Raw genomic sequence first — 25,340 nt, 5'->3', positions numbered from 1 at the left:
ATTTGGAGAGCACAGACCTTCATGGAGGTACGGTCAGAAGTAAGAGCAAGGAGATGAAGCAGCGAACGAGAGGAACGGGAAACGTCACCCAGAAATACCCTGCCAATCCATTTGGGCCCTTAGGATCCAGGTCTTCAAAGACTGAACGAAGCTTCTGATTTGAACAGTGCTACTCCAGAGTGAGAACTTTCCACCTCCATCCAGTTTTCTAAACCCACTTCCACACTCATGGCATTTGGGTTCCAGACAGGGAAGAGAAGAAACCCTTCCACTGATGACCCTTCCACTGATGTTCTTGACATTGGGTGGGTGTGGATGAGGGGGTTGGTACAAGCAGTCCCGTTCATGGGAGAGCATACCGCAGGTCCAACTCTCAAGTGAAGATAATCACTTCGCATTTCTCGCAGCACTTTGCAAAATCTAAAGTGCTTCTCGATGGCTTCTATTAGTTATTATCCGCAAGACTGCCAAAACTAATCGAGGGCGACATTTACTTCCCGGCTGAGAACCCAAAAGCTCTGAAGGAGGGCAATTCCAAGATGAGGACCCAAGTATCCTGCCACCAGCTGGTTCAGGTGACATGCCTCTGGGGGCTGAGAGGGTGTACGGTTCTCGCAAAAGGAAAAAAAAAACTAGGGGACCATTACCTCCTTCCCTTGCCAGCCAAATTCTTGAATACATATTTGCAGTCCCTCCCACATCACTGATTATATTGAAAATGGGAACTTCCAGAAACAGATTTGGAAATTCTCCTGGTTTGGATCCCTTCTCCAATTTGTCTTTTCATTTTTTTCTTTCTCTTTTCCTTTTCTTTTTTAATCAATCAATCAATCGTATTTATTGAGCGCTTACTGTGTGCAGAGCACTGTACTAAGCTCTTGGGAAGTACAAGTTGGCAACATACAGAGACAGTCCCTACCCAACAGTGGGCTCACAGTCTAGAAGTTTTTAAGGGAAAGGGGAAACAGAATGGTGAGTTCCTGCCTTTCCCACCCATTTCAGTGGGAGTCTTGCTTTCTCTAATTCAGCGTGGTCCCTAGAATGCCAAGTGGGCAGTTGTTTGACTATTAGTTATTATTTATTATATGCGGGGCCTTTATTTGAGAACAATGTTTTAGTAGTTTACTCTTCCCTGTAATTTGATGCAGCTAGTGATTGGCTTGTAGTATCCCCCAGAGAGATTACAGTGTGAACATCTTTTAGAAGTGGGAGGGTTCTCAGATTTGGAGGACTTTTCTTTTAAAAATTCCAGGGTTTTAGACATTTATAATTCCAACAATCAATCAATCAATCAGTCGTACTTATTGAGCGCTTACTGTGTGCAGAGCACTGTACTAAGTGCTTGGGAAGTACAAGTTGGCAACATATAGGGACAGTCCCTACCCAACAGTGGGCTCACAGTCTAAAAGGGGGAGACAGAGAACAAAACCAAACATACTAACAAAATAAAATAAATAGAATAGATATCATCATCATCATCAATCATATTTATTGAGCGCTTACTATGTGCAGAGCACTGTACTAAGCGCTTGGGAAGTACAAATTGGCAACATAATATGTATATGTATAAGTAAAATAAATAAATAAATAAATAAATAAATAAATAAATAAATAAATAAATAGGGCACGGCACCTGCTTCTGTACACAAACAGGTATATCCTGCCAGATGTTCAACCAAGGGCCTTTGAAAGGAGCCTGAACCCAGTGTTTCCAATTTTAAATAAAAGTTTGAAGAAACTTTCCGGGGAGGCGGAAGGGGTAGGAACTTGCATCTGCCCGGCATGGCTAGCATCTGCAGCCCCCAGTAGCGATTGAATGGCCCACTGGGTATGTGTAACACCAATCAATCAACTGTATTTATTGAGCGCTTACTGTGTGCAGAGCACTGTACTAAGCGCTTGGGAAGTACAAGGTGGCAACACATAGAGACAGTCCCTACCCAACAGTGGGCTCACAGTCTAGAAGAGCTGCCTCCTTGCCAGAGGCTTGACAGGAGGCCCTCGGAGGTCCTAACTTGCCAGTTAGGGGCTCACGAGCCACTCAGCCCACCTCCCCTCCTTGTCCCCGAAACCAGAAGGGGGTCCACAAGACCGGCATAACTGGTGCACTCCATAGATCCAAAAGAGTTTGCCACTCACAGAACCGCGGCCCTGACTGCTCCAGGATTTCTGTAAATGCGAGGCTGCATTTAGAAGCAGTGTGGCCTACTGGAAGGAGCAAAGGCCCGGAAGACCGAAGACCCAGGTTCCAATCCTGCCTGCGCTGTGACCTTGGGCAAGTCCCTTCACTGCTCTGTGCCTCAGTTTCCTTATCTATAAAACGGAAATTAAATACCTGCTCTCCCTCCCCGCTAGACTGAGAGCCCCACGTGGGACAAGGGCTGTGTCTGACCGTGGCTCAATGGAAAGAACACGGGCTTTGGAGACAGAGGTCATGGGTTCAAATCTCGGCTCCGCCAAATGTCAGCTGTGTGACTTTGGGCAAGTCACTTAACTTCTCTGGGCCTCAGTTACCTCATCTGTAAAATGGGGATTAAGACTGTGAGCTCCATGTGGGACAACCTGATCACCTTGTAACCTCCCCAACGCTTAGAACAGTGCTTTGCACATAGTAAGTGCTTAATAAATGCCATTATTATTATTATCTTGTATCTAATCCAGGGTTTAGCACAGTGTTTGGCACATAGTAAGCACTTAACAATACCATAGTTATTCTTCTCAGGGATTTTCCCTGCAAAACCACTGCGCTGGGGGAAAATCTTAGGAGGGAACCTTTGACAAATGACTTTCCATTTCCCAGTCCGTTCCTCAGGTTCGCCACCTCTCCTGGCGTGGGTGAAGATCTGGCACAGCTCCCACCCTGGCCCGGGGGCGGGTAGAAGGACGGGTCAAAAGCGGACAATGAAGAGGACAATGAGTCACACAGCTGACACTTGGTGGAGCTGGGATTTAAACCCATGACCTCTGGCTCCAAAGCCCGTGCTCTTTCCACTGAGCCACGCTGCTTCCGTGTCAGAAGTCACAAAATCTGACATCGCCTGTCTACTTGCATTGCTGTCTGTCTTCCCCCCCGCCACACCTAGATTGTGGCTTCGTGGTGGGCAGGGATTGTCTCAATTGCTGTATTGTACTTTCCCCAGTGCTTAGTACAGTGCTCTGACTAGGCCTTCCCATTCATTCATTCATTCAATTGTATTTATTGAGTGTTTACTATGTGCAGAGCACTGTACTAAGCACAGACTAAGCCCCCTTTTTCCTCTGCTCCCCCTCCCCATGGCCCCAACTCCCTCCCTCTGCTCTATTCCCCCCAGCACTTGTGTATATATGTACATATTTATAATTCTATTTAATGATGTGTAGCTATAATTCTATGTATCTTCTAGACTGTGAGCCCGCTGTTGGGTAGGGACCGTCTCTATATGTTGCCAACTTGTACTTCCCAAGCGCTTAGTACAGTGCTCTGCACCTAGTAAGTGCTCAATAAATACGATTGAATGAATGAAGCTTCTGGAGGCTGTGTGCTCTACTGATCTTCTCACCAGGCCACTAGCAGCCAGGAGACCTAGGTCTTACTCGCAGCTCTGCGTCTGGCCTGCTGTAATCAATCAATCAATCAATCGTATTTATTGAGCGCTTACTATGTGCACAGCACTGTACTAAGCGCTTGGGAAGTACAAATTGGCAACATATAGAGACAGTCCCTACCCAACAGTGGGCTCACAGTCTAAAATGTAATGTCCTAATGACTTTGGTTGGGCAGCCATTTACCCTTTCCAGGCCTCGGCTTCCTCGCTTGTAAGCTGGGGAAAAGATCTCTGCTTTTTCTACCTCACAGATTGCAAACCCCCAGTTAATCCGTCCCTGGGTCCGATCTGGTTATCCTGTATACACTCCAGCCCTCGGCTTGGCACATAGCAAGCACTTAATACACACCGTAGCCAATAACCTCAGGAAAGCAGAGTAGCCTAGTAGCTAGAGCACGGGCATGGGAGTCAGAAGAGTTTGTACATATCTATTTATTTTATTTTGTTAGTATGTTTGGTTTTGTTCTCTGTCTCCCCCTTTTAGACTGTGAGCCCACTGGTGGGTAGGGACTGTATATGTTGCCAACTTGTACTTCCCAAGCACTTAGTACAGTGCTCTGCACACAGTAAACGCTCAATAAATACCATTGATGATGATGAGAAGGATCTGGCTTCTAATCTCGGCTCCGCCGCTTGTCCGCTGAGTGGCTTCACGCAAGTCACTTCACTTCTCTGTGCCTCAATTACCTCCTCTGTAATTTAGGGGATTAAGCCTGTGTGCCCTTCTGGGACAGGGACTGTGTCCAACCCGATTTGCTTGTATCCACCCCAGTGCTTAGTACAGTGCCTGATACACAGTCAGCGATTAACAAATACCACAATCATTACTAATCTAGCAAGGCAGAGAGGTGTTGTTTTCCGAGGGTCGACCACCTAAGGCTCGCTCTCCTGGCTTTCTTTCCTGCCTCTCTGGGTGATTCATCCTCTCCTCCCAACCTGTCTGGCCACCAAAGTGCCACAAGATTGGGAGCCCTTTCCCAGGAAGAACCCAGTTGGAACTACACACTGGCCACCTGTATGCCCCTTGTCGGGGTGGGAGCGGCTGGGGAGAGATTGAGAGTCAAGGTGGGTACAAGACTGTGCATCCCTAGGCTAGTTTTATGATTAACTGAAGGCTGATTGGGAGTGGGGAGGTTACGCAAAGGATTTTTCCAAAACCCAAGGCACTCATTCGGACTCCACCGTTTCAGCCGGAACCACCGTAACGTGCTGTACTCTATCTCCCCTTCCACCGCGGAAGTCCCTGCCCCTGAAGTTGGCTAACTTCACTGTGCAGAACCTCCAAATGGCAGTCACGAAAGAGGTCAGGGAAGGATTCTGGGGCCTCACTTACCTTGTACAGTTGGTGGAAGCCAAAGGCAATCCCCGCCATGATGACGGCCAGAGCCCCATAATCTCGCCATCTGGAGCCCGCAGGACCTGATGGGCAGAAAATAAGGAGAGAGGAGTGAGCAGGACTGGCCCAAAGTTTACTTGGTGACTTCAAGGGATCCTCGCAGAAGTCAATTGGGGGGTACAGGGACAGAGGGACGGGTGCAACTGTCGCAGTGTCCTGTGAAATGCAGAAGTCTAATAAATTAGTATGTGACGACAAAGCCCCATCATGCCTACCTCGGCAGCCTTAGCCAAACCCTGCAGACTGTAGACTCCTTAGACTGTAAGCTCCTGTTATACTGTCCCCTCCCAAGCACTTGGTACAGTGCTCTGCACACAGTAAGTGCTCGATAAATACCACTGATTGATTGATTGAAAGGTGTCAAGTGGGAACAGGGAAGATTAGGAGAGCTTTCTTTCCCATCCTGGGCTTCCTGGGTAATTGGTCTTGTCAAGAATAGGAGGAGTGTGAGGGAGAAGTAATCTCAGTGACAGAGGGGGGTCTCCTCAGCATCAAGGGAAATGATAACTGGTCCATTATAATAATAATAATAATAATATTGGTTTTTGTTAAGCACTTACTATGTGCCAAGCACCGTTCTAAGGGGTCAGGGAACAGTTGCTACTGTTCCGTTCGGTCCTCCGAGATGAGCGTTTTATTAGCAAGAGGCCAAGTGTGCTCAATGGCTTCCAGGCCAAAGTCCAGTCCAAAGCAGTCCAGTTTGACACCTTTCGGGTGGTCTGAAGTCCCCTTATTATCCTTCCTCCTCTCCCCCTCTGCACACAGCCACTCCTCCTCCCCACCCCCAGCTGCTCCGGCCCATCCCCGCAGGCTGAATTCAGCTGCTCCAGGGAGCTTGTGGACAAGTTCCTTACATAACTGCTGCAGGATCTCCCGGAGGCCCAAGGGCCAGACCTGACCACAAAGTCCCATGGCCAGGAATGAGAACTGACCCGGGGGGGGGAACAAATCGAACTCCATTCTCATCACCCTCTAGAGCCCCGAGGAAGTGGGGACAGGAAAGAGATTTGGGAGAGAGAAAGGGAGGTGAAGGAGAGGGAAAGAGCAATGGGATTCCTGACACACATTAAAGGAGCATCAGAACTCAATGGAGCAGAGCAGAGGTGCTAATCTCTCCTCTCCACCAAGGGGGATCGGGAGACACCTGTAGTTTGTCAGCTGTCCCCTTTCACCTCGCACACACTGCCGTAAAGCTCTTGGCGAGCCACTTGCAGGGCCCTGGGTTTTCATTAATAATGAACAGGCAGCAAAATGATCTTTACTAAAGTTCAGCAGCAGGATGTGGGCAGATACTGACGAGGGGGCTGCTGGCACACTGCCCTGATGCAGGCAAAGCTGAATCTCTCTCTCTCTCACATACACACAAACTCTCACACACAACATATTCACCACCCTCCGCCCCGACACACACCCACGAAGGAATGCTCATAGGAGGCATCCCCCTCCTGCTTGCCTGAAGGGGCTACCAAAGAGGAGATGGTTTCATCCATCGAGGTGACTGGAAATGTCTCTCCCTACCCACTGTTATCACTTGTTGCCTGTGGCCTTCTGACGGGCCCTGCCTTGTGAAATCTCAGTTTTGAAAGCCACAGGCAACAAGTGAGCACAGTGGGTAGGGAGAGACATTTCCAGTCACCTCGATGGATGAAACCATCTCCTCTTTGGTAAGCGCTTAACAAATACCACCATCATTATTATTATTATTATTATTATTATTATTATTATTATATATCCAAGAGGGGCATCAGGGGCAGCGGGCTGCTCCTATTTGTCAGGTTCTTGGGTTGGTGGGTAGACAGCCCCACTTGCACTAGGTCCTTGATGGCAGCAGGATGCTGACTTCCACATTAATTCAAACCAATGCTCGACGGTTGGTTCGGATCATCAAAAATTTGCTTAATGAGGTTGGATGGTCTTGGAGGGGGACGGACACAGATTTGCTTGGAAATCCAAGCTAAGTTTGATTTGGACAACCCCAAAGAGGAAATGGTCAATACATAATCCATTGGGTCTACTGAAGGCAGTACCTGGGCCTATGAGAAGCAGTGTGCCCTAATGGATAGAGCGCGGGCCTCGAAGTTAAAAGAAAAAGAAAAAAATAAATAAAATAAATAAAAAGAAAAAAATAAATAAAATAAATAAAAAGAAAATAAATGATGGCACTTTGTTAAGCACTTACTATGTGCAAGGCACTGTTCTATGTGCTGGTCATAAGGACCTGGGTTTTAATCCCGGCCCTACCACATGTCTAGACTGTAGACACTAGACTGTAAATTTATTGCGGGCAGGGAATGTGTCTGTTTATTGTTATACTGTACAGTCCCAAGTGCTTAGTACAGTGCTCTGCCAATAATAAGCACTCAATACGACTGAATGTATGAAGTGTCTGCTGGGTGACCTTGGGCAAGTTGCTTTACTTCTCTGAGCCTCAGTTCCCTCGTCGGTAAAATGGGGACGAAGACTCTGAGCCATCTTGGGATGGACTGTGTCCAACCTAATTAGCCTAGATCTATTCCAGCGCTTAGTACAGTGCCTGGCACATAGTAAGCGCTTGACAAGGTACAGTGCCAGGTTGAGAATTAGTCTTGAAGTTAGCTGAGTTTAGCTTCCTGACACCGGTCTAAGGATCCAGAACTGAGTCCTAGTAAACTTTCCTGGGGTTGCGGGGGAAAAGATGTTCCGGACTACGTAGGAATAAGTCCCTCCGAGCTGGGCAATGAGCTTTAAGCTGGCCAGGCCGGGAACCAGACTGGCCTGCGGTTGTTTCCGCCTTCTGAGCGCCCCGGTGTCTCCGCAGAACCGAGAGACACCTGTAGTTCCTTGTCGGATTCACCCTTCACCTCGCTCATCGCTCCCTCCGTTCCTGGAATGCTCGCGCTAAGAACATTTTATTGCCCCCTGGTTTTCATTATTAATGAAAAGGGACCAGAATGATCTTTCCTAAAGTTCAGAGAGTCTATAAAGACAAGAAGCTGAAATGCCATTTTACTCGTTTTGGAGATGTGTGATACAATTCTGTCTTGTGGCAAAAAATAAAAAAAAAGAAACAAAAAAAAAAAAGAAAAGAAAAAAAGAACAGGCCAAATGAAGGCAAGGAAACCTGGGAAGGACTCTTTGCCTCCTGAGCTGCTTTCAAGGGGATGCGGGGGGCCTCAGCCAGCCCACAGAGAGGGATTTCTGAAGGTGTTTTCACCTTCCTTCTCCCCCAACCCAAACCGCTTGGGACCCCCATGGCCAGGAATGCCTGCTCGGCTGGACTATTTTCTTTTTCTCTGCTCGCTGAGATGCAGCACTGGATCCATCCGGGGCCTAAGAAACCCAGGCTGAGGCCCAGTGGGAGCGTACGCTGCCCTGTCCCCTCGACTCCGGGCCGTTGGAGAAACACGCCAGGTCACAGTGGAGTCTCCTGGTCCGGACTCAAACAGTAGGAACGGAAAAGGAGCCGCCGAAAGCATTTAAGAGAATTCCCCGAACACCTAGTGAGGTTGTCACCCAAGTCCGCGGCGGCTGCCAACACACAACACACAAATGGGTGGAAGCTGAGAGGGGGAAATGACTTGCCAGGGGGCCTGGAACTGGAGAACCTCTTTCGCTCTGGAAGGGGAAGGAGGAGAGCAGCAGCCAAGATTCTCATGTCTTCTGGGCAGACTCTCTAAGCTGAACACCCAAACGACCCCACAGGCAGTTTTGCTTTTTCATTTCCCTGCCGAGACCACCCTCGCTGATCGCTGCAACCCGAGTGAAGAGCAGCAGTGGTGTTTCGAATGTCTATCGCAACTGATGCCCAGACTTTCCCAAGTCCCCCCCTCCCTTCCCCACAACTCTAATGAGCGTGAGCAGCCGCTAACCAAAGACTGCCTTCGGGCCTTAAAAAGCGTGTGGGGGGCCTGCCCCCTTATCCATAGCAGTAATGGAGAGTGTGAGAGAGAGACACAGAGAGACAGAGAGAGAAAGGGGGCGGGAGAAAGGGGAGGCAGAGAGGGAGGGAATCCTAGGAAGAGCCGGCAAGGATTTCCCCACTTTACAGATGAGCACTTTACAGCGCTTAGAACAGTGCTTTGCACATAGTGAGCGCTTAATTAATGCCATTATTATTATTATTATTATTATTGTGGGTTCTACTCCCGCCTCCGCCACTTGTCAGCTGTGTGACCTTGGGGAAGTCACTTAACTTCTCTAGGCCTAAATTACATCATCTTTAAAATGGGGCTGAAGACTGGGAGCCCCCCGTGGGACAACCTGATTACCTCAGAAGCAGCGTGGCTCAGTGGAAAGAGCCCGGGCTTGGGAGCCAGAGGTCGTGGGTTCAAATCCCGGCTCCGCCAGTTGTCAGCTGTGTGACTTTGGGCAAGTCACTTCACATCTCTGGGCCTCAGTTCCCTCATCTGGAAAATGGGGATTAAGACTGTGAGCCCCCCAGGGGACAATCTGATCGCCTTGTAATCTCCCCAGCGCTTAGAACAGTGCTCTGCACATAGTAAGCGCTTAATAAATGCCATTATTATTATTATTATTATTGTTATTATGAGGCTCTATGGAACTCCAGGGATCTGACGAGGTGCGACTGGATGAATAATAATGATGGCATTTGTTAAGTGCTTACTATGTGCAAAGCACTGTTCTAAGTGATGGAGCACTGTTCTAAGCGCTGGGATACATCACACAGATTCCTGGGGAGGCCAGGGCTGGTCGGAACGTGCCCAGCCCTTCCCAGGCGATCTACTGGCCCAGGACTTTGAGCAAGGAGGGAAGATGGCCCTCTTTGGATGGCTGCGAGGACTTTTCCTGCAAATGGCAGGGAAGCAGCACGGGCTAGTTGAAGGGAGTCCGAGGACCTGGGTGCTAATCCCAGCTCGGCCATTTGCCTGCTGGATGACCCTGGGCATGTCACTCGACTTCTCTGTGCCTTCATTTCCCCATCTGTAAAATGAGGATTCAACACCTGAACTTCCTCCTACTTAAACTGAGCCCCACAATGGACAGGGACTTTGTCCAGTGTAATTATCTTGTACCTATCTCAGTGCTTAGTACGGTGCTTGGCACATAATAAGCTCTTAAATGCCACAATTATCAGGGCAACCGAGGAAAGACACTTCCATCATTACTATCCTTAAGAAGGCAGCTGAGGATGACCATTGAATCATACGCTCCCAACTTCCCACTTCAGTGCTCTGCATCATCATCATCATCAATCGTATTTATTGAGCGCTTACTATGTGCAGAGCACTGTACTAAGCGCTTGGGAAGTACAAACTGGCAACATCTAGAGACAGTCCCTACCCAACAGTGGGCTCACAGTCTAAAAGAGTGGGCTAAGCGCTCAGGAATCAATCAATGGTATTTACTGAGCAGTTACTGTGTGCAGGGCACTAAACACTTGAGAGACTACAACAGAGTTGGCAAATACGCCCCCCCTACCCACAACGAGCTTACGGTCTAAATACCGTTGATTGAGCCATCAATCGAAGCATCTCTCCATTCCCTATTGCTGATCAGGTCCTGTCAGTTTGTTCAAAATATTATCACCTGGGAGCCTCTGGAATTGCGGTTTCTGGCCACAATATGGCACAGAAGCAGCGTGGCTCAGTGGAAAAGAGCCTGGGCTTTGGAGTCAGAGGTCATGGGTTCAAATCCCGGCTCTGCCAACTGTCAGCTGTGTGACTTTAGGGAAGTCACTTCGCCTCTCTGTGCCTCAGTTCCCTCATCTGTAAAATGGGGATTGACTGTGAGCCCCCCGTGGGACAACCTGATCACCTTGTATCCCCCCAGCACTTAGAACAGTGCTTTGCACATAGTAAGCGCTTAATAAATGCCATTATTGTTATTATTATTATTACAGAGACCGAGATCTTGGTCATTTCAATAAGGGTGGGGGAAACAGAAAACCTCATCCATCAATTAGTCAATGGTATTTATAGAGAGCTTCTTGAGTACAGAACGTTGTACTAAGCACTTGGGAGAGCACAATACAACAGACAGAGTTGATAGAGATGTTCCCCACCCATAAGGAGCTTATAGTCTAATGGGGCTGAGGGTGGGTAATGATCATGAGCTTTATAAAAGCACCCAGGACCATTAGTTGCCATGGATTGAGGCCCGAGCAGCTTCTCAAGAGAGAAGCAGTGTGGCTCAGTGGAAAGAACCCGAGAGTCAGAGGTCATGGGTTCTAATCCCGGCTCTGCCACTTGTCAGCTGTGTGACTTTGGGCAAGTCACTTCTCTGTGCCTCACTTACCTCATCTGTAAAATAGGGATTAAGACTGTGAGCCCCACGTGGGACAACCTAATTACCTTGTATCTACCCCAGCGCTTAGAACAGTGCTTAGCACACAGTAAGCACTTAACAAATACCAGCATTATTATTATTATTCTCACAAGCTCAGGGGCTCAGAAGAATTTCAGGATGGACAGTCACATCAAAGTTGTTCGAAACCTGTCCAATCCCGAACACCACTAGATTGTTGGAAACCTGTCCAATCCCGAACACCACTAGACGGTGGAGATGGGTTGCTTGGTTGATCAATAGATCAGTCCATCGTATTTACTGAGTGCTTTCTTTGTGCGGAGCACTGAACTAAGCGTTTGGCAAAGTACAGTCCAACAGAGTTGGTAGACATGCTCCCTGCCCACAAGGAGCTTACAGTCCAGGGTCTACATGCTCTGGCTTTACCTTACCTGGCGGATGCCACCAGGAGAGGAGATATTAATTATAACAATGATGGTATTTGTTAAGCACTTACTATGTGCCAAGCACTTTTCTAAGCACTGGGGTAGATACAAGGTAATCAGGGTGTCCCACGTGGGGCTCACAGCCTTAATTCCCATTTTAAAGATGAGGTAACTGAGGCACAGAGGAGTTGAGTGGCTTATTCATTCAATCGTATTTATTGAGTGCTTACTGTGTGCAGAGCACTGTACTAAGCACTTGGGAAGTACAAGTTGGCAACATATAGAGACGGTCCCTACCTAACAGCAGGCTCACAGTCTAGAAGGGGGAGACAAACAACAAAACAAAACATATTAACAAAATAAAATAAATAGAATAAATATGCACAAATAAAATAAATAGAGTAATAATACGTATAAACATATATACATATATACAGGTTTACCCAAGGTCACACGGCAGACAAGCGGCGGAGCCGGGATTAGAACCCACATCCTCTGATTCCCAAGCCTGTGCTCTTTCCACAATGCAACAGAGGACTTGGAAATCGATCAATCAATCGTATTTATTGAGCGCTTACTGTGTGCAGAGCACTGTACTAAGCACTTGGGAAGTACAAGTTGGCAACATATCAGTGTTAGACTAGAGTTCTGCTCCCCTGAGAGACTCTTTCCAACTTTACAGGCTATCGACATCATCTAAAACTCTTGCAATAATCACCCAGGAGTTGCCGAGGGCGGAGGACTGATTGTGCTCTGGGAGCGCATCCTCGAGAAGACTGTTAAGAGATTACGGACTGCTCTGCACAGTCAGCATGGGGCTGTGGACTGACGATAAGCCTAATGACCAAGATCACGTACCAGCCTGTCCCGGGGAAACCCTACACTCAGCCGAAGATGTTCATCACAAATCCCAGGCTGAGAGCTATGTCAGAATTCAGCTACCTGAGCCCACTGTTGGGTAAGGAAAGTCTCTATATGTTGCCAACTTGTACTTCCCAAGCGCTTAGTACAGTGCTCTGCACACAGTAATGACTCAATAAATACGATTGCTGATGATGACGATGATGATGAAGAGTACACCGAGCCAACAACCTGCTAAATGGCAGAGGGGCAAGAAATTACAACCAGGAAGCCGAAGGATCATCAACTCCCTGACCAGACGGGGAAAAGTGGGAATGCCCACCCTCCTGCCAGAAAGGGGACGTTCGGCTTTTTGAATAGGATAAAACATAAGTCATATTTAATGTCAAATTGCCGGTCACGATCGCCAGCATCGAGCTCCTGGAGCGCGGCTGATCTCCTCGTGCGGAATTGGTGCCCGCTGGGACGCGGCTCTGCTTGGCCAGTGATGGGCTACGGCAGAAGGATAGCGGGAATGCCACACAGTTACTATATCATCATCATCAATCGTATTTATTGAGCGCTTACTATGTGCAGAGCACTGTACTAAGCGCTTGGGAAGGACAAATTGGCAACATATAGAGACAGTCCCTACCCAACGGTGGGCTCACAGTCTAAAAGGGGGAGACAGAGAACAAAACCAAACATACTAACAAAATAAGATAAATAGAATAGATATGTACAAGTAAAATAAATAAATAAGGTAATAAATATGTACAAACATATATACATATATACAGGTGCTGTGGGGAAGGGAAGGAGGTAAGATGGGGGGATGGAGAGGGGGACGAGGGGGAGAGGAAGGAAGGGGCTCAGTCTGGGAAGGCCTTCTGGAGGAGGTGAGCTCTCAGCAGGGCCTTGAAGGGAGGAAGAGAGCTAGCTGGGCGGATGGGCAGAGGGAGGGCATTCCAGGCCCGGGGGATGACGTGGGCCGGGGGTCGATGGTGGGACAGGCAGGAACGAGGCCCGGTGAGGAGATTAGCGGCAGAGGAGCGGAGGGTGCGGGCTGGGCTGGAGAAGGAGAGAAGGGAGGTGAGGTAGGAGGGGGCGAGGTGATGGACAGCCTTGAAGCCCAGGGTGAGGAGTTTCTGCCTGATGCGCAGATTGATTGGTAGCCACTGGAGATTTTTAAGGAGGGGAATAATATGCCCAGAGTGTTTCTGGACAAAGATAATCCGGGCAGCAGCATGAAGTATGGATTGAAGTGGAGAGAGACACGAGGATGGAAGATCAGAGAGAAGGCTGATGCAGTAGTCCAGACGGGATAGGATGAGAGCTTGAATGAGCAGGGTAGCGGTATGGATGGAGATGTCAAGGGGAGTCACTGTAAACGGTGGACACCTTCCCACCAAGCCGCAGGACTACGGGCTGCTGGGAAACAACTGCACCAGACAGACCAGCCAGGCAGGCAGCTATCGGGGATGCCGCCCTTTGAAAAAGGCATTGGAAAGCCCACGTGGCAAGTCAATCCACCATATTGATTGAGCGCTTACTGTGCGCAGCGCACTGTACTAAGTGCTTGGAAGAGTACCATATAACAAGTAGCAGCATGGTGTAGTGGATAGAACATGGGCCTGGGATCAAGGGGTTATGGGTTCTAATCCCGGCTCCGCCACTTAGCCGCTGTGTGACCTTGGGCAGGTCACTTCACTTCTCTGGGCCTCAGTTACCACATCTGTAAAATCGGGATTGAGACTGCGAGCCCCTCATGGGACTGGGACTGCGTCCAACTCGATTTGCTTGTACCCACCCCAGCACTTGCTGTCATATAATAAGCGCTTAACAAATATCATTATTATTATTTACAAAGTTTGTAGACGCATTCCCTGCCCACAACAAGCTTACAGTCTAAAGAAAGAGTGGAAAGAGTATGGGCTTGGGAGTCAGAGGATGCGTGTTCTAATCCCAGCTCCGCCATTTACCTGCTCTGTGACCTTGGGAAAACCACTTCACTTTTCTGGGCCTCAGTTACCTCATCTATAAAATGGGGATTAAGACTGTGAGCCCCACGTGGGACAACACGATTACCCTGTATCTACTTCTGCGCTTACAACAGTGCTTGGCATATAGTAAGCGCTTAACAAATACCGTAATTATTATGAATGTACAGCCACGTACCAAAGGGCAATCTGAAACCTTTCTTAGTGTGGAAAGGGCTGCTGGTAGTACATTGCACAGACTGTTCAGATGCACAGACACAAATAATAATAATAATGGCATTTATTAAGCGCTTACTATGTGCAAAGCATTGTTCTAAGCGCTGGGGAGGTTACAAGGTGATCAGGTTGTCCCACGGGGGGCTCACAGTCTTCATCCCCATTTGACAGATGAGGGAACTGAGGCCCAGAGAAGCGAAGTGACTTACCCAAAGTCACGCAGCTGACAATTGGCGGAGCCGGGATTTGAGCCCATGACCTGTGACTCCAAAGCCCATGCTCTTTCCACTGAGCCATGCTGCTTCTCTGCTTCTCTAATACAAACACATGGGCTTCTGTTATACATATATAATGGGCATAAATGTACCTCTCACTTAAGAACATAAAAACCTAAGAAGGGCTATCTTGAGTCAGACCAATGGTCCATCCAACCCAATCACTGCTCCCTGAGAGTGACCCCAAAGGATGCTTGTGGAAAGGCTGACGACTGCACTCAACTCCCTCCTGCCTAATATCCCCAACTTGTCACTCTTTGTAACCCCTTCGGTCTCCCTCTCTTTCAGGAACTTATCCACACCCTCCTTGAATCTACCGACACGTGTTGCCAACACCAAAACCTCTTGTGGTAGCCAACTCCACAGACTGACGCCCCCCCGAATGAAAAACGGTTTTCCTTTTGTTTGCCTTGCATTTTCTGGCCTTCCAGCTTCCAGTTTGGCATTTACCGCCCACTCGTCCCAGGCGGGGGTTTCGACGAGCAACAATTCCACGTTCATCCCGTCCACCCGCTTCGCGCTTTTGTAAAATTCAATCACATCTCCCGGCCTTCGTCTTTCCAGGCAGATTCCTGTTTCGATCCTCAGACTGGAAGCCAAAGGGAAGAAGAGTTAAAGGCCTTCCCCATGGTGCTGAAGGAAACCGGCAGATAGGCTCTCTCGCCGTCCTACCTTTCTTTGAAGCCCTTTCTAAGGAACCAACCACCCTGCAATGCCTGGAGGACATCCTTCCTCCTGACCCTTTCAATAACTGGAAGGAACTACTGACCACGGACAGCTGAACTTTTCCATGGGACCCAGGAAAGAGGCTCAGAATCCTATTAGCAGCATGCACGCTACCAAAACCATCACCCCTAATGGTTCTAGTAATAATAACAATAATTACGGTATTTGTTAAGCGCTTATGATGTGTCAAGCACTGTTATACTGTACTCTCCCAAGAGCTTAGTACAGTGCTCTGCAAACAGTAAGTGCTGAATAAATACCACTGATTAATTGATTGAGTCTCCTGGGACTACTCTGGCTTTCCGCCTTTTACGCTGCCCAATATTCTTATCCACTCCACTTTTTAAGAGCATGAACCGGGAACCAGGAAGACCAGGATACCCTTGAGCTGTGTTTTTTTCCTTCCCCATATGCTTTCCTGGGACTTCTTGCCCTTATCCTCAAACAGGTTCGACTCTACCATTTCAGCCGACTGCTTCGGGCGCTATTTAGCTAGGCCGCCACTTTCCTCTTTCCCATTTCCACTTCTCACCTCATAATTCAACTGCTTGTTATGATTAGTAGAAGTGCTTGTTGTAATGAATAGTATGGTAATTGCAAAACACTTACTATGTGCCAAGCACTGTACCAAGCAGTGGGGTAGAAACCCGATAGATGATCCGGTTGGACACAAACCTTGACCCACAAGGGGCTCACAGTCTGCGTTGCGCCGCTATTTTTGTCCAATGCAACAAAATGCATTGAGCTGGCCCTATCCCCAAGGATGCATGCACTGAGCCAAGCATTATTCAGACAGGCATAGTCACTGCCCACTAGGAACTTACGATATAAAACGAACAGAAACAGAGACAGATGCTTTCAGGGACACACTCTCAGTGTGAACACCAATGATTAAAATACAGATTTTCATTCCGTAGACAACCAACACTGTTGCAGATCAATTTTTGCACAATACAAAAAGCAAACTGCATTTTGGATTGAGTATTCATTGGTAGAGAGTGCTAATTATTAAGCATTTACTCATTCACCTATTCTCTTTTTTGATGGTATTTGTTAAGCGCTTACTGTGAGTTATATACTATTCTGAGCACTGGGGAAGATTCGAGTTGATCAGGCCAGATACAAGCCATGTCCTACATGGAGCTCACAGGCTGAGTAGGAGTACTCTTCTATCAATCAATCAATTGCATTTATTGAGCACTTACTGTGTGCAGAGCACTGTACTAAGCACTTAGGAGAGTACAACATAACAATATAACCGAGTTGCTAGACACATTCCCTGCCCACAGTGAGTTTCCAGTCTGGAGGGGCAAACATACAGTAATACAAATAAATTTTAGATATGTACATATGTACAAAGAGGTAACATGGCTTAGTGGATAGAGCATGGGGCTGAGAGTCAGAAGGACCTGGGTTCTAATTCCATTCTGCCACATGTCTGCTATGTGACACTGGGCAAGTCACTCAATTTCTGGGCCTCAGTTTCCTCATCTGTAAAATGGGGCATTAAGAGTATGAGCCCCTGTGGGACAAGGACTGCATCCAATCGATTTGCTTGTATCTCCCCCAGCGCTTAGTACAGTGCTTGGCACACAGCAGTAGGAGAGCAGCGACTCTCTTCTTCCTCCTATTTGTAATTAATTTTATGTCTGTCTCCCTCATTAGATTGCAAGCTCCTTGAGAGTGGGGAGAGTGGACAGTGGCGCTTAGTACAGTGCTCTGTACACAGTAAACACTCAATAAATACCATTAAATGATTGATTGTCTGTTCCAACTTTATTTTAATAACAATCATTGTGGCATTTGTTAAGTGCTTCCTATGTACTAAGCACTTAACTGAGTGCTCGCCTTCCCACCCAGATCATGTCCTCCCCCTGCCTTTTCCCATCACTGTGAAGAGCCCCTCCATCCTCCCCGTCTCACAAGCCCATAATCTTGGCATTATCCTCAACTCATCTCTCTCGTTCAACCCACACATTCAATCCGTCACCAAATCCTGCGGGTTCAACCTTCACAAGATCGTTAAAATCCACCCTCCCGTCTCCGCTTGGATCACGCTAATCCAAGCACTTATCCTATCCGGCCCTGATCACTGCATCAGCCTCCTTGCTGACCTCCCTGCCTCTCCCTGCTCCACTCTGCTGCCCGGATCCTTTCTCTACAAAACCATTAAGGCCTTGCTTTCCCATTCCTCAAGAAGCTCCGGTGGTTGCCCATCCACCTCTGCATCCAACAGAAACCCCTTACCATTGGCTTTAAAGCACTAAATCACCTTGCCCCCTTCCTATCTTACCTCGCCTATTTCCTACTCCAACCCAACAAGCTCGCTTCATTCCTCTAATGCAAACGTACCTCGGTCTCCTCTATTTTGCCGCTCACTCCTCACCCACATCCTGCCACTGGCTTGGAACTCCCTCCCCCTTCATATCCGACAGACCATCACTCTCCCCACCTTCAAAGCCTCATTAAAATTACATCTCCAAGAGGCCTTCCCCGCTTAAACTCTCATTTCCTCTACTCCCTTCTCCCTTCTGCATCACCCTTGCACTTAGATTCGTACCCTGAGATTTCTAGACTGTGAGCCCGTTGTTGGGTAGGGACCGTCTCTATATGTTGCCGACTGGTACTTCCCAAGCGCTTAGTACAGTAAGCGCTCAATAAATACGATTGAATAAATGAAGTACCCTTTATTCACCCAACCCCACAACACTTACGTACATATCCATAATTGATTTATTTATATTAATTCTGTCTCCCCTTCTAGACTGCAAGCTCCTTGTGGGCAGGGAACACGTCTACCAACTCTGCTGTACTGTATTCTCCCAAGTGCTTAGAACAATGCTCTGCACACAGTAAGCACTCAATAAATACGAATGATTGATTGGGATAGATACAAGGAGTAGATAATTGGGTGAGAAACACTCCTTGCTCCACATGGAGCTCACAGTCTAAGTAGGAGGGAGAATAGGTATTACATCCCAACTTGATCTATGAGGAAACTAAGGCTCAGAGAAGTGAAATGACTTGCCCAAGGTCTCACAGCAGGCCTGTGGTAGAACTGGAATAGAAACCTGACTCCCAAGTCCATGCTCTTTCCACTAGGCCAAGCTGCTTCCAGGCCACGATACCTTGTGCTAAACACTTAGCACAGGACTTTACACACAGTAGGAGCCGAATAAATGCTACTGATAGACGGAGGAGTAATATTTATTGAACGACCGAAGCAGCTTGGTCTAGTGGACAGAGCACGGGCTTGAGAGTCAGAAGGGCCTGGGCTCTGGTCCGAGCTCCGCCACTGTGTGCTGTGTGACGTTGGGCAAGACACTTCACTTCTCTGTGCCTCAGTTATCTCATCTGAAAAATGACGATTAAGACTGTAAGCCCCATGTGGGATAGGGACTGTGTCTAACCTGATTAGCTTGTATCTACCCCGGCGCTTAGAACAGTGCCTGCCATACAGTAAGCGCTTAATAAGTACCATCATCATCATCATCCCTGTACTAGGTGCCTAGAAAGTACAGAACATAGAAGTGACTCGCTCCCTGCTCACTACCCTGCTGAACGCTCACCTCCTCCAGGAAGCCTTCCTGGACTAAGCCCCCTTTTCCTCTGTTCCCCCCCCATCACCCCAACTCGCTCCCTCTGCTCCATCCCCGTCCCCGCCCCACTTGTGTGCATATATGTACGTGTTTATAATTCCATTTATTTTTTATTAATGAGGTGCATATATCTATAATTCTATTTATTTATATTGATGCGATTGATGCACGTTTACTTGTTTTGATGTCTGTCTGTCCCACTGCTAAACTGAGCCCGCTGTGGGCAACGACTGTCCCTCTTTGTTGCTGAATTGTACTTTCCGAGCGGATAGTACAGTGCTCTGCACCCAGTAAGCGCCCGATAAATACGACTGAATAAATGAATGAACAGCAGGTTGAAAACGGTAGTGGGGGAGGAGAGGAGAGGAGCGAGTGTCTTTAGGAAGCGAGAGGGGATAGAGTCAGAGGCACTGGTAGAGAACCAGTGGAAAAACAGCAGAGAAACTGAAGGAGGAGGAAGCAGCAGTAGAGGGGATGATGGAGAGACTTTAAGCAGCACATGCCCGTGGGCTTCATCTGTCACTTGGCTTTCAGGGAAGGCTTCGTGAAGGGCGTGGGTCCTCCAGGAAGCTGCGATGGAAAGGGGGTGTTGACTTCTCCTTTGTAAGGATCACTGATCGCACAACTCAGAATGTCTTGCCAATGTCACTAACTCGTCTCCCTAACTCCCTTGAGTGAGTTATTAGATTCCCACTTCACAGACTGTCTCCTAGAAGACACGTAACGGCCCCAAGACCAGACTGCAAGAGGGCCCAAGTTAATCTGGCAAACGGGCTAAAAAAAAAAAATACTCACCGAGCTCCCCAAGTTCTCAAATCCTTCAAATCCACATTTCCCACTGTGACCCTCATGGGTCAGGATTCCTACCTCCTGTAACCAAGGAATCCCCTCCTTGTGACTCAGACAGTGTTTGGCCCATTACGGAAGCAGCACGGCGCAGCGGATAAAGCATGGGCTCGGGAGTCCGCAAGTCACGGGTTCTAATACCGGCTCCGCTACCTGTCTGCTACGTGACCTTGGGCAAGTCACTTCACTTCTCCGTGCCTCCGTTACCTCGTCTGGAAAATGGGGATTAAGACCGTGAGCCCCACCTGGGACCGGGACTGTTTCCAATCCGATTTGCTTGTATCTACCCCAGCACTTAGTACAGTGTCCGGCACGTCGTAAGCGATTAACCAATACCAAAATTACTATCATTATTACTACACCCTGATGATGCAGTCTCTCACTTGTCTGTTGCTCTTCCACTTCTCATCCGTTTCCTGTCCTCAAAAAGGCCAGAGGAGGGAAGACAAGGACCTCAGGGCATCTAGGTGGCAGGAACTGGGACCTGTCTTTCCCTAGATGGAAAACTGGCATGAACACACATGAATGAAGGCCGTAAATACCTCCTAGGGGACACAGACAATGCCTCAGTGATAAGCATGCAGATTGCACACCTAGTTCAGAAACTCCCCTGAGTTTGCTCGTAATTACGGGGGTTCGAAAGGTAAGAAAAAATATATAAACCCAATTAATCATTTAAATATTTAAAGTCAGATTTTTCCCTCACTCCAGGATTAGTATATTTCATAACGCCAGCAGCAGACAGCCCTGGTTTTTACTGGGGTTCATTTTAGAGCATGTTTAAACTAGTCAGATTGAGTGATGCTTCCAGCAACTAATCGCATGTCAAATAAAAGATATTTTATGTAATAAATTACCGCTACAAGTAATTCAAATGTCATTTATCAGTTTTATTATCAGTCAGGCAAAGTCTTGTTTCTCTATATTAATCAAAATCAAGCGGGTTTTTTTTTTTGGAGCAGTTTTGACACTCTTGGCAAAAGTACAGAAGTGGAGAGACAGAATCACCCCCATGAAGCTGAGAGGAGGAACGTAACGGTACAAGAGAAGCGAAACTAAACGGTGACGATGGAAATTTTAAGGCACTTAAAATTAATAGTACTATCATTTCTGCTCCAAAGCCAATCAGAGAAGGATTGTGACTTGGTGGAGATGCATTCTATTTTTAGGGCTGAGACGGTTAAAAAAAACGAAATAAAATTAAAAAAACAAACCCAAACAAACCATTATGTGAAAGTGCTCAGGCTTTTGCTCAAAGACATCTGGGCACGGGGAGATATTTAAGTGATTGGATTGAGTCTCCCCTCCCTCTTCTTTAGAGCGACTGCTGAGGAAAATTCTTCCAGTCTTTCGCACCTAAAAAGCTTTTACAGTTTGGGCCCAACTCTGGCAAAACAAGACAATGTGTTCTGAGCGGGGTGTGCCCACGGAGTTTTGGAGACCTGTTCTGTAGTAAGTCACGTAAGGAAACAGCTGGAAGCGAACAGATGTGCGGTGCTGAAGAATCCTACAACACAGCTGCCACTGTCTGTCCAGAACAAGTCCCGTTAAAGGGCCGGTGGGCTCCGCTGAGGGAGCAGAGGTCTTAGCCTTTGGGGAAAACACAACAACGAGAAGTAGGGCAGGCGGCCCCAAACCGACGCTGGGATTTGAACGGATGCCAGCTGAGAAAGAGGGAGAAACAGAGGGAGGGAGAGAGGCCCCGGGAAATGAATCACTACCGAACTACAGTTCTTGACCCTCCAACAGCCTTCATGAAGAGCTAGCCCAGTCTTAGCCCACTTCTTTTTGGCTGAGAGCTAGCACGTGTGGCTCTGTGGGATGGCGGTAGGGATGCTTTGCAAGGTAGACGAGCCCGGGATTCTCACCTCACCCTCGGAGAGGATCAATGAAAGCTTGGCAAGCAGAAAGGGAGTAAAATGGGGTCTGGCCCACACCCAGTGAGAGTCAGGGGCTGAGGGAGGCGGGTGGACCAGTTCCCTTCACGTGGTCCCTCCTGGGGGTGGAATCGGGAGCCGCTCAGTTTCTTCTCTGGGGCAGCTGAGAATAGAACGAGCACATCCGAAAACAGAGTTTCTCAAATGTTGCCATCCTCCGATCAACTGTGTTTCCCACAATCGACCCCACCAGATCCATGCCTTACACCAGTCCTTCTGCCAAGAGAAAAGTTTCTCTCCTCTTGGCATACCCACAGAAATCAATGGTGTCGGGGAAGGAGGAGAGAGGGCAGGAGATGTGCACAGGGTGTCGGGAGACAGGAATAGGAGGAGGAAGAAGGCACCTTGCCCCATTCATATAGTCCCAGCTTGCTGCCACCATGAGGCTCACATCTCTGTGATTCCTTCAGAATACCCCTTCGGTGCCCTCAGATGCTCTTGCTCCTCTGGTATCAGGGACAGAATGGGCATCCCACGCTCAGAACCAGGGAAGTCCGGGATGGGAGAGAGTTTCTCATCATTTCCGCCTGGCGATGTCCATACGGGCCACTGCTGTTTGGAAATGTTTCCTTCACAATCTGAGCTCTTAAGACTCTTCCAAATTTTTTTGTTTTCCAACAAAAACAGTCTAAATCCACAAAGCGGATGAAGACAATGCAGGACAGACATTCTAAAAGGAGTCAGTCGGCAGAGCTAAATTCTTGGAAAAACGTGTGCACTCTATCCCATATTCCCTAGGGACAGCCTCCTGCCCATATGAGAGTGGGCTATGAGCCCAAATTGGGAGGAGTACATAGATACACCTCCACCTGAGATAATCCAATAATCTAATTTCTAGAGCACCATCAATCACATCGCGTGATTACCTTCTCCACATAATTAAAAGCAGCGCTCAATGAAGAATGCCGCCCACTTCTGAAATCTCAAAACAAACTCCCCTGTACGAAGACCTGTGGCACGGTCGGCTCGAGAAGTATAAAGTCAAAATAAAGACCCCTAGATGATTCTACTGCTCTTTTAAGAGGGCTAAATGGATCTTTATAAAGATAGCACAGTGAGGGTTTTGGAAGAGAAGGAAAAACCCGCCAGGTCTACTAAGACCCTTGTTTCTCAAAAACATCAGTGAGGATCGGGGGAGACTCAGTCAAGGGATCATCTGGAAACGGGAGCAACAGGATGGGCAAGTGAAGGGGTCACTTCCTTCAACGGTTATTCAGTGTTAATGGAAAGCCCAGAATGAAGCCTGGTTTAACCCCAATCCGCCGCAACCTAGTTCCGCGTGCGTATGGAAGGAGGACGGCTGTGGCGTCTGCTGCTCAGGGTCGGCCATGGAGGGCTCCCACCTTCTCCCAAGTCCGCTCCGATCAGCCCATACCACGCGGGGTGAGGAGTTCTCGGAAGGGAGAAAGGAGGAGGGAAGAGGAGGAGAAAACCGCTCCTGGGCCACGGAGGCCAGGCGGGCCCAGGCCAGGGGCTGGGCCCGCGGGACTTACTGTACGACTGAGGCAGGAGGAGAGGGCCCGGCCCGGGCCCCATCTGAGAGGACGGGGCCGGGGACTCATCGGTGGCAGTGCCCGACTGCTGGAACGCCAGGTCAATCTCTTCATCTGTCAGTCCTGCGAGAACAGAGAAGAGAGTGGGTTAGCCCCTTTCCCCACACTGCTGGGCTCTAAGGAGATCTTTGGCGAGGCCAGATCCCTTCAGCCACCAAAGGCCTTCCGCGCCGACTCCGGGGACTTCGCCTCCCCGATTTCAGATTCTCTGGAACCTCTCGCGGCTGCAATTTAACCTTAAGCGACAGAATATTAGCCTCGACGCTGCTTCCAAATGTGGCTCATTCAATTTCCTTAATTTATCCTTGAGTTTATTGCTGCTTCTGAAGTCGCTCCGTACTGCAATTCTCCATTCTTCCCCCGAAAACAGATACCATCAACTGCAAATGTGGCTCATTTTAATCTGTAATGGTGTTAAAAAAAGAGGGGAAAAAACCAACAATAATGCATGAAAACAGACAGGGAAACAAAAAACTAATTATTGGGTGAGACGACTAATTAGTCTAGATCGTTTCCGAAGACGGGAATAATTTGCTTTATTTTATGACAAATGCAGAAATAAAAAGAAAAATCAGGACTGACTGTGATTAGTATGAATGGGATATAGAGTGTGAAGAAGAAAATAAAACAACAAAACAGATCAAAACAAGGCCAGGCCCAAACTTTGGGATGATTATTGCTCCAGCCTATCACAGACTGACTATATCGCCTTTGGCTAGACTCTATCTTCTTCTTCTTTTTCTTCTTCTTCTTCTTCTTTTTTTTTTTGATAACACCCCAGCCACCCTGCATATTGGGCGCTGGGAAATATCAGGGTGCCATCTGCAGTGGCTACAGCAAGTGGAGGGGATTTGCCGCCCATGAAAAATAAAAAGCAGCTGAACAACTTACGAAGACCAACATCTGGGATGGGCTGCAACGCAGCTGGAATCCGTTCCGCATGGGCCGAATGGCATGATTTAAGGAGGGGACCCGGAATAAGGCGAGGACGGGATGGACACGGCCGGCCCTTGAAAGCGGGGCTAGCACGGAGTTTTTTGCAGGAGGCAAGACAGAGCCGGAGAGTACTTTTGGGGGCACGAAAGTGCTTGGCCAGATCTCGGGGCAGTCACCGGCTGGAAATGCGGGCTGCGGGCCGGCCTGCGAGAGAGCCGGCCCCGGTCAGCCCACACCGTTCCCGGAATCCCCATATCCAGTCCGGCCGCGGCGTAGAGCTTTTAGACTGGAGCGGAGAGCTTTTCCACATCTGGTCTGCAGCTCTGCATTCTGGCTCCATTAGAGGCCCACAGCATGGTATATTTGCCCCTAGGGGTAGATGAAGTACACGGAGGTTCTGAGGATCAGCATCTTCAAAAGCATGGTGCCTCATACTCCGAGCCCAGGGGCTAATAGATGGAGCATATTAGTGCTTTAAAGCACTCCCCTGCCCGGCACCATATTGGCGGGGGCGGGGGCCGTGGACCAGGCCTCCAAACTTTCCGTGCCCGGCTGCCGTTGGTCAAGGGGGATTGCTTAGGCTAGGCGGAACGGCCCTGGGCCCCTTTCAGAGACCCTCCCCCTCTCCCCGTTCTCTCCAGAGAGATCCGGTTGCCCATCTGCGCTTAGTCCATGAGGGGTGCTGACCCTCATAATAATAATGACGATGGTATTTGCTAAGCGCTTACAATGTGCCAAGCACTGTTCTAAGCGCTGGGGTAGAT

At 48.4% G+C, this 25,340-nt stretch overlaps 1 protein-coding gene across 1 annotated transcript in view; it reads right to left on the bottom strand.

Moving 5' to 3' along the window:
• Positions 1-25,340, bottom strand: part of PEX14 (peroxisomal biogenesis factor 14) — a 165,189-nt gene that overhangs the window by 18,485 nt on the left and 121,364 nt on the right. The window contains exons 4-5 of the mRNA XM_038746621.1: positions 23,581-23,703; positions 4,918-5,003 (exon numbers count right to left, since the gene is read on the bottom strand). Of these exons, the coding sequence (XP_038602549.1) occupies positions 4,918-5,003; positions 23,581-23,703 (209 nt within the window). The remainder of the gene's footprint in view (positions 1-4,917; positions 5,004-23,580; positions 23,704-25,340) is intronic.

The sequence above is a fragment of the Tachyglossus aculeatus genome, chromosome 5 (assembly GCF_015852505.1).
Source record: "Tachyglossus aculeatus isolate mTacAcu1 chromosome 5, mTacAcu1.pri, whole genome shotgun sequence".
Classification (NCBI taxonomy): domain Eukaryota; kingdom Metazoa; phylum Chordata; class Mammalia; order Monotremata; family Tachyglossidae; genus Tachyglossus; species Tachyglossus aculeatus.
This window is presented reverse-complemented; position numbering and strand designations above follow the sequence as displayed.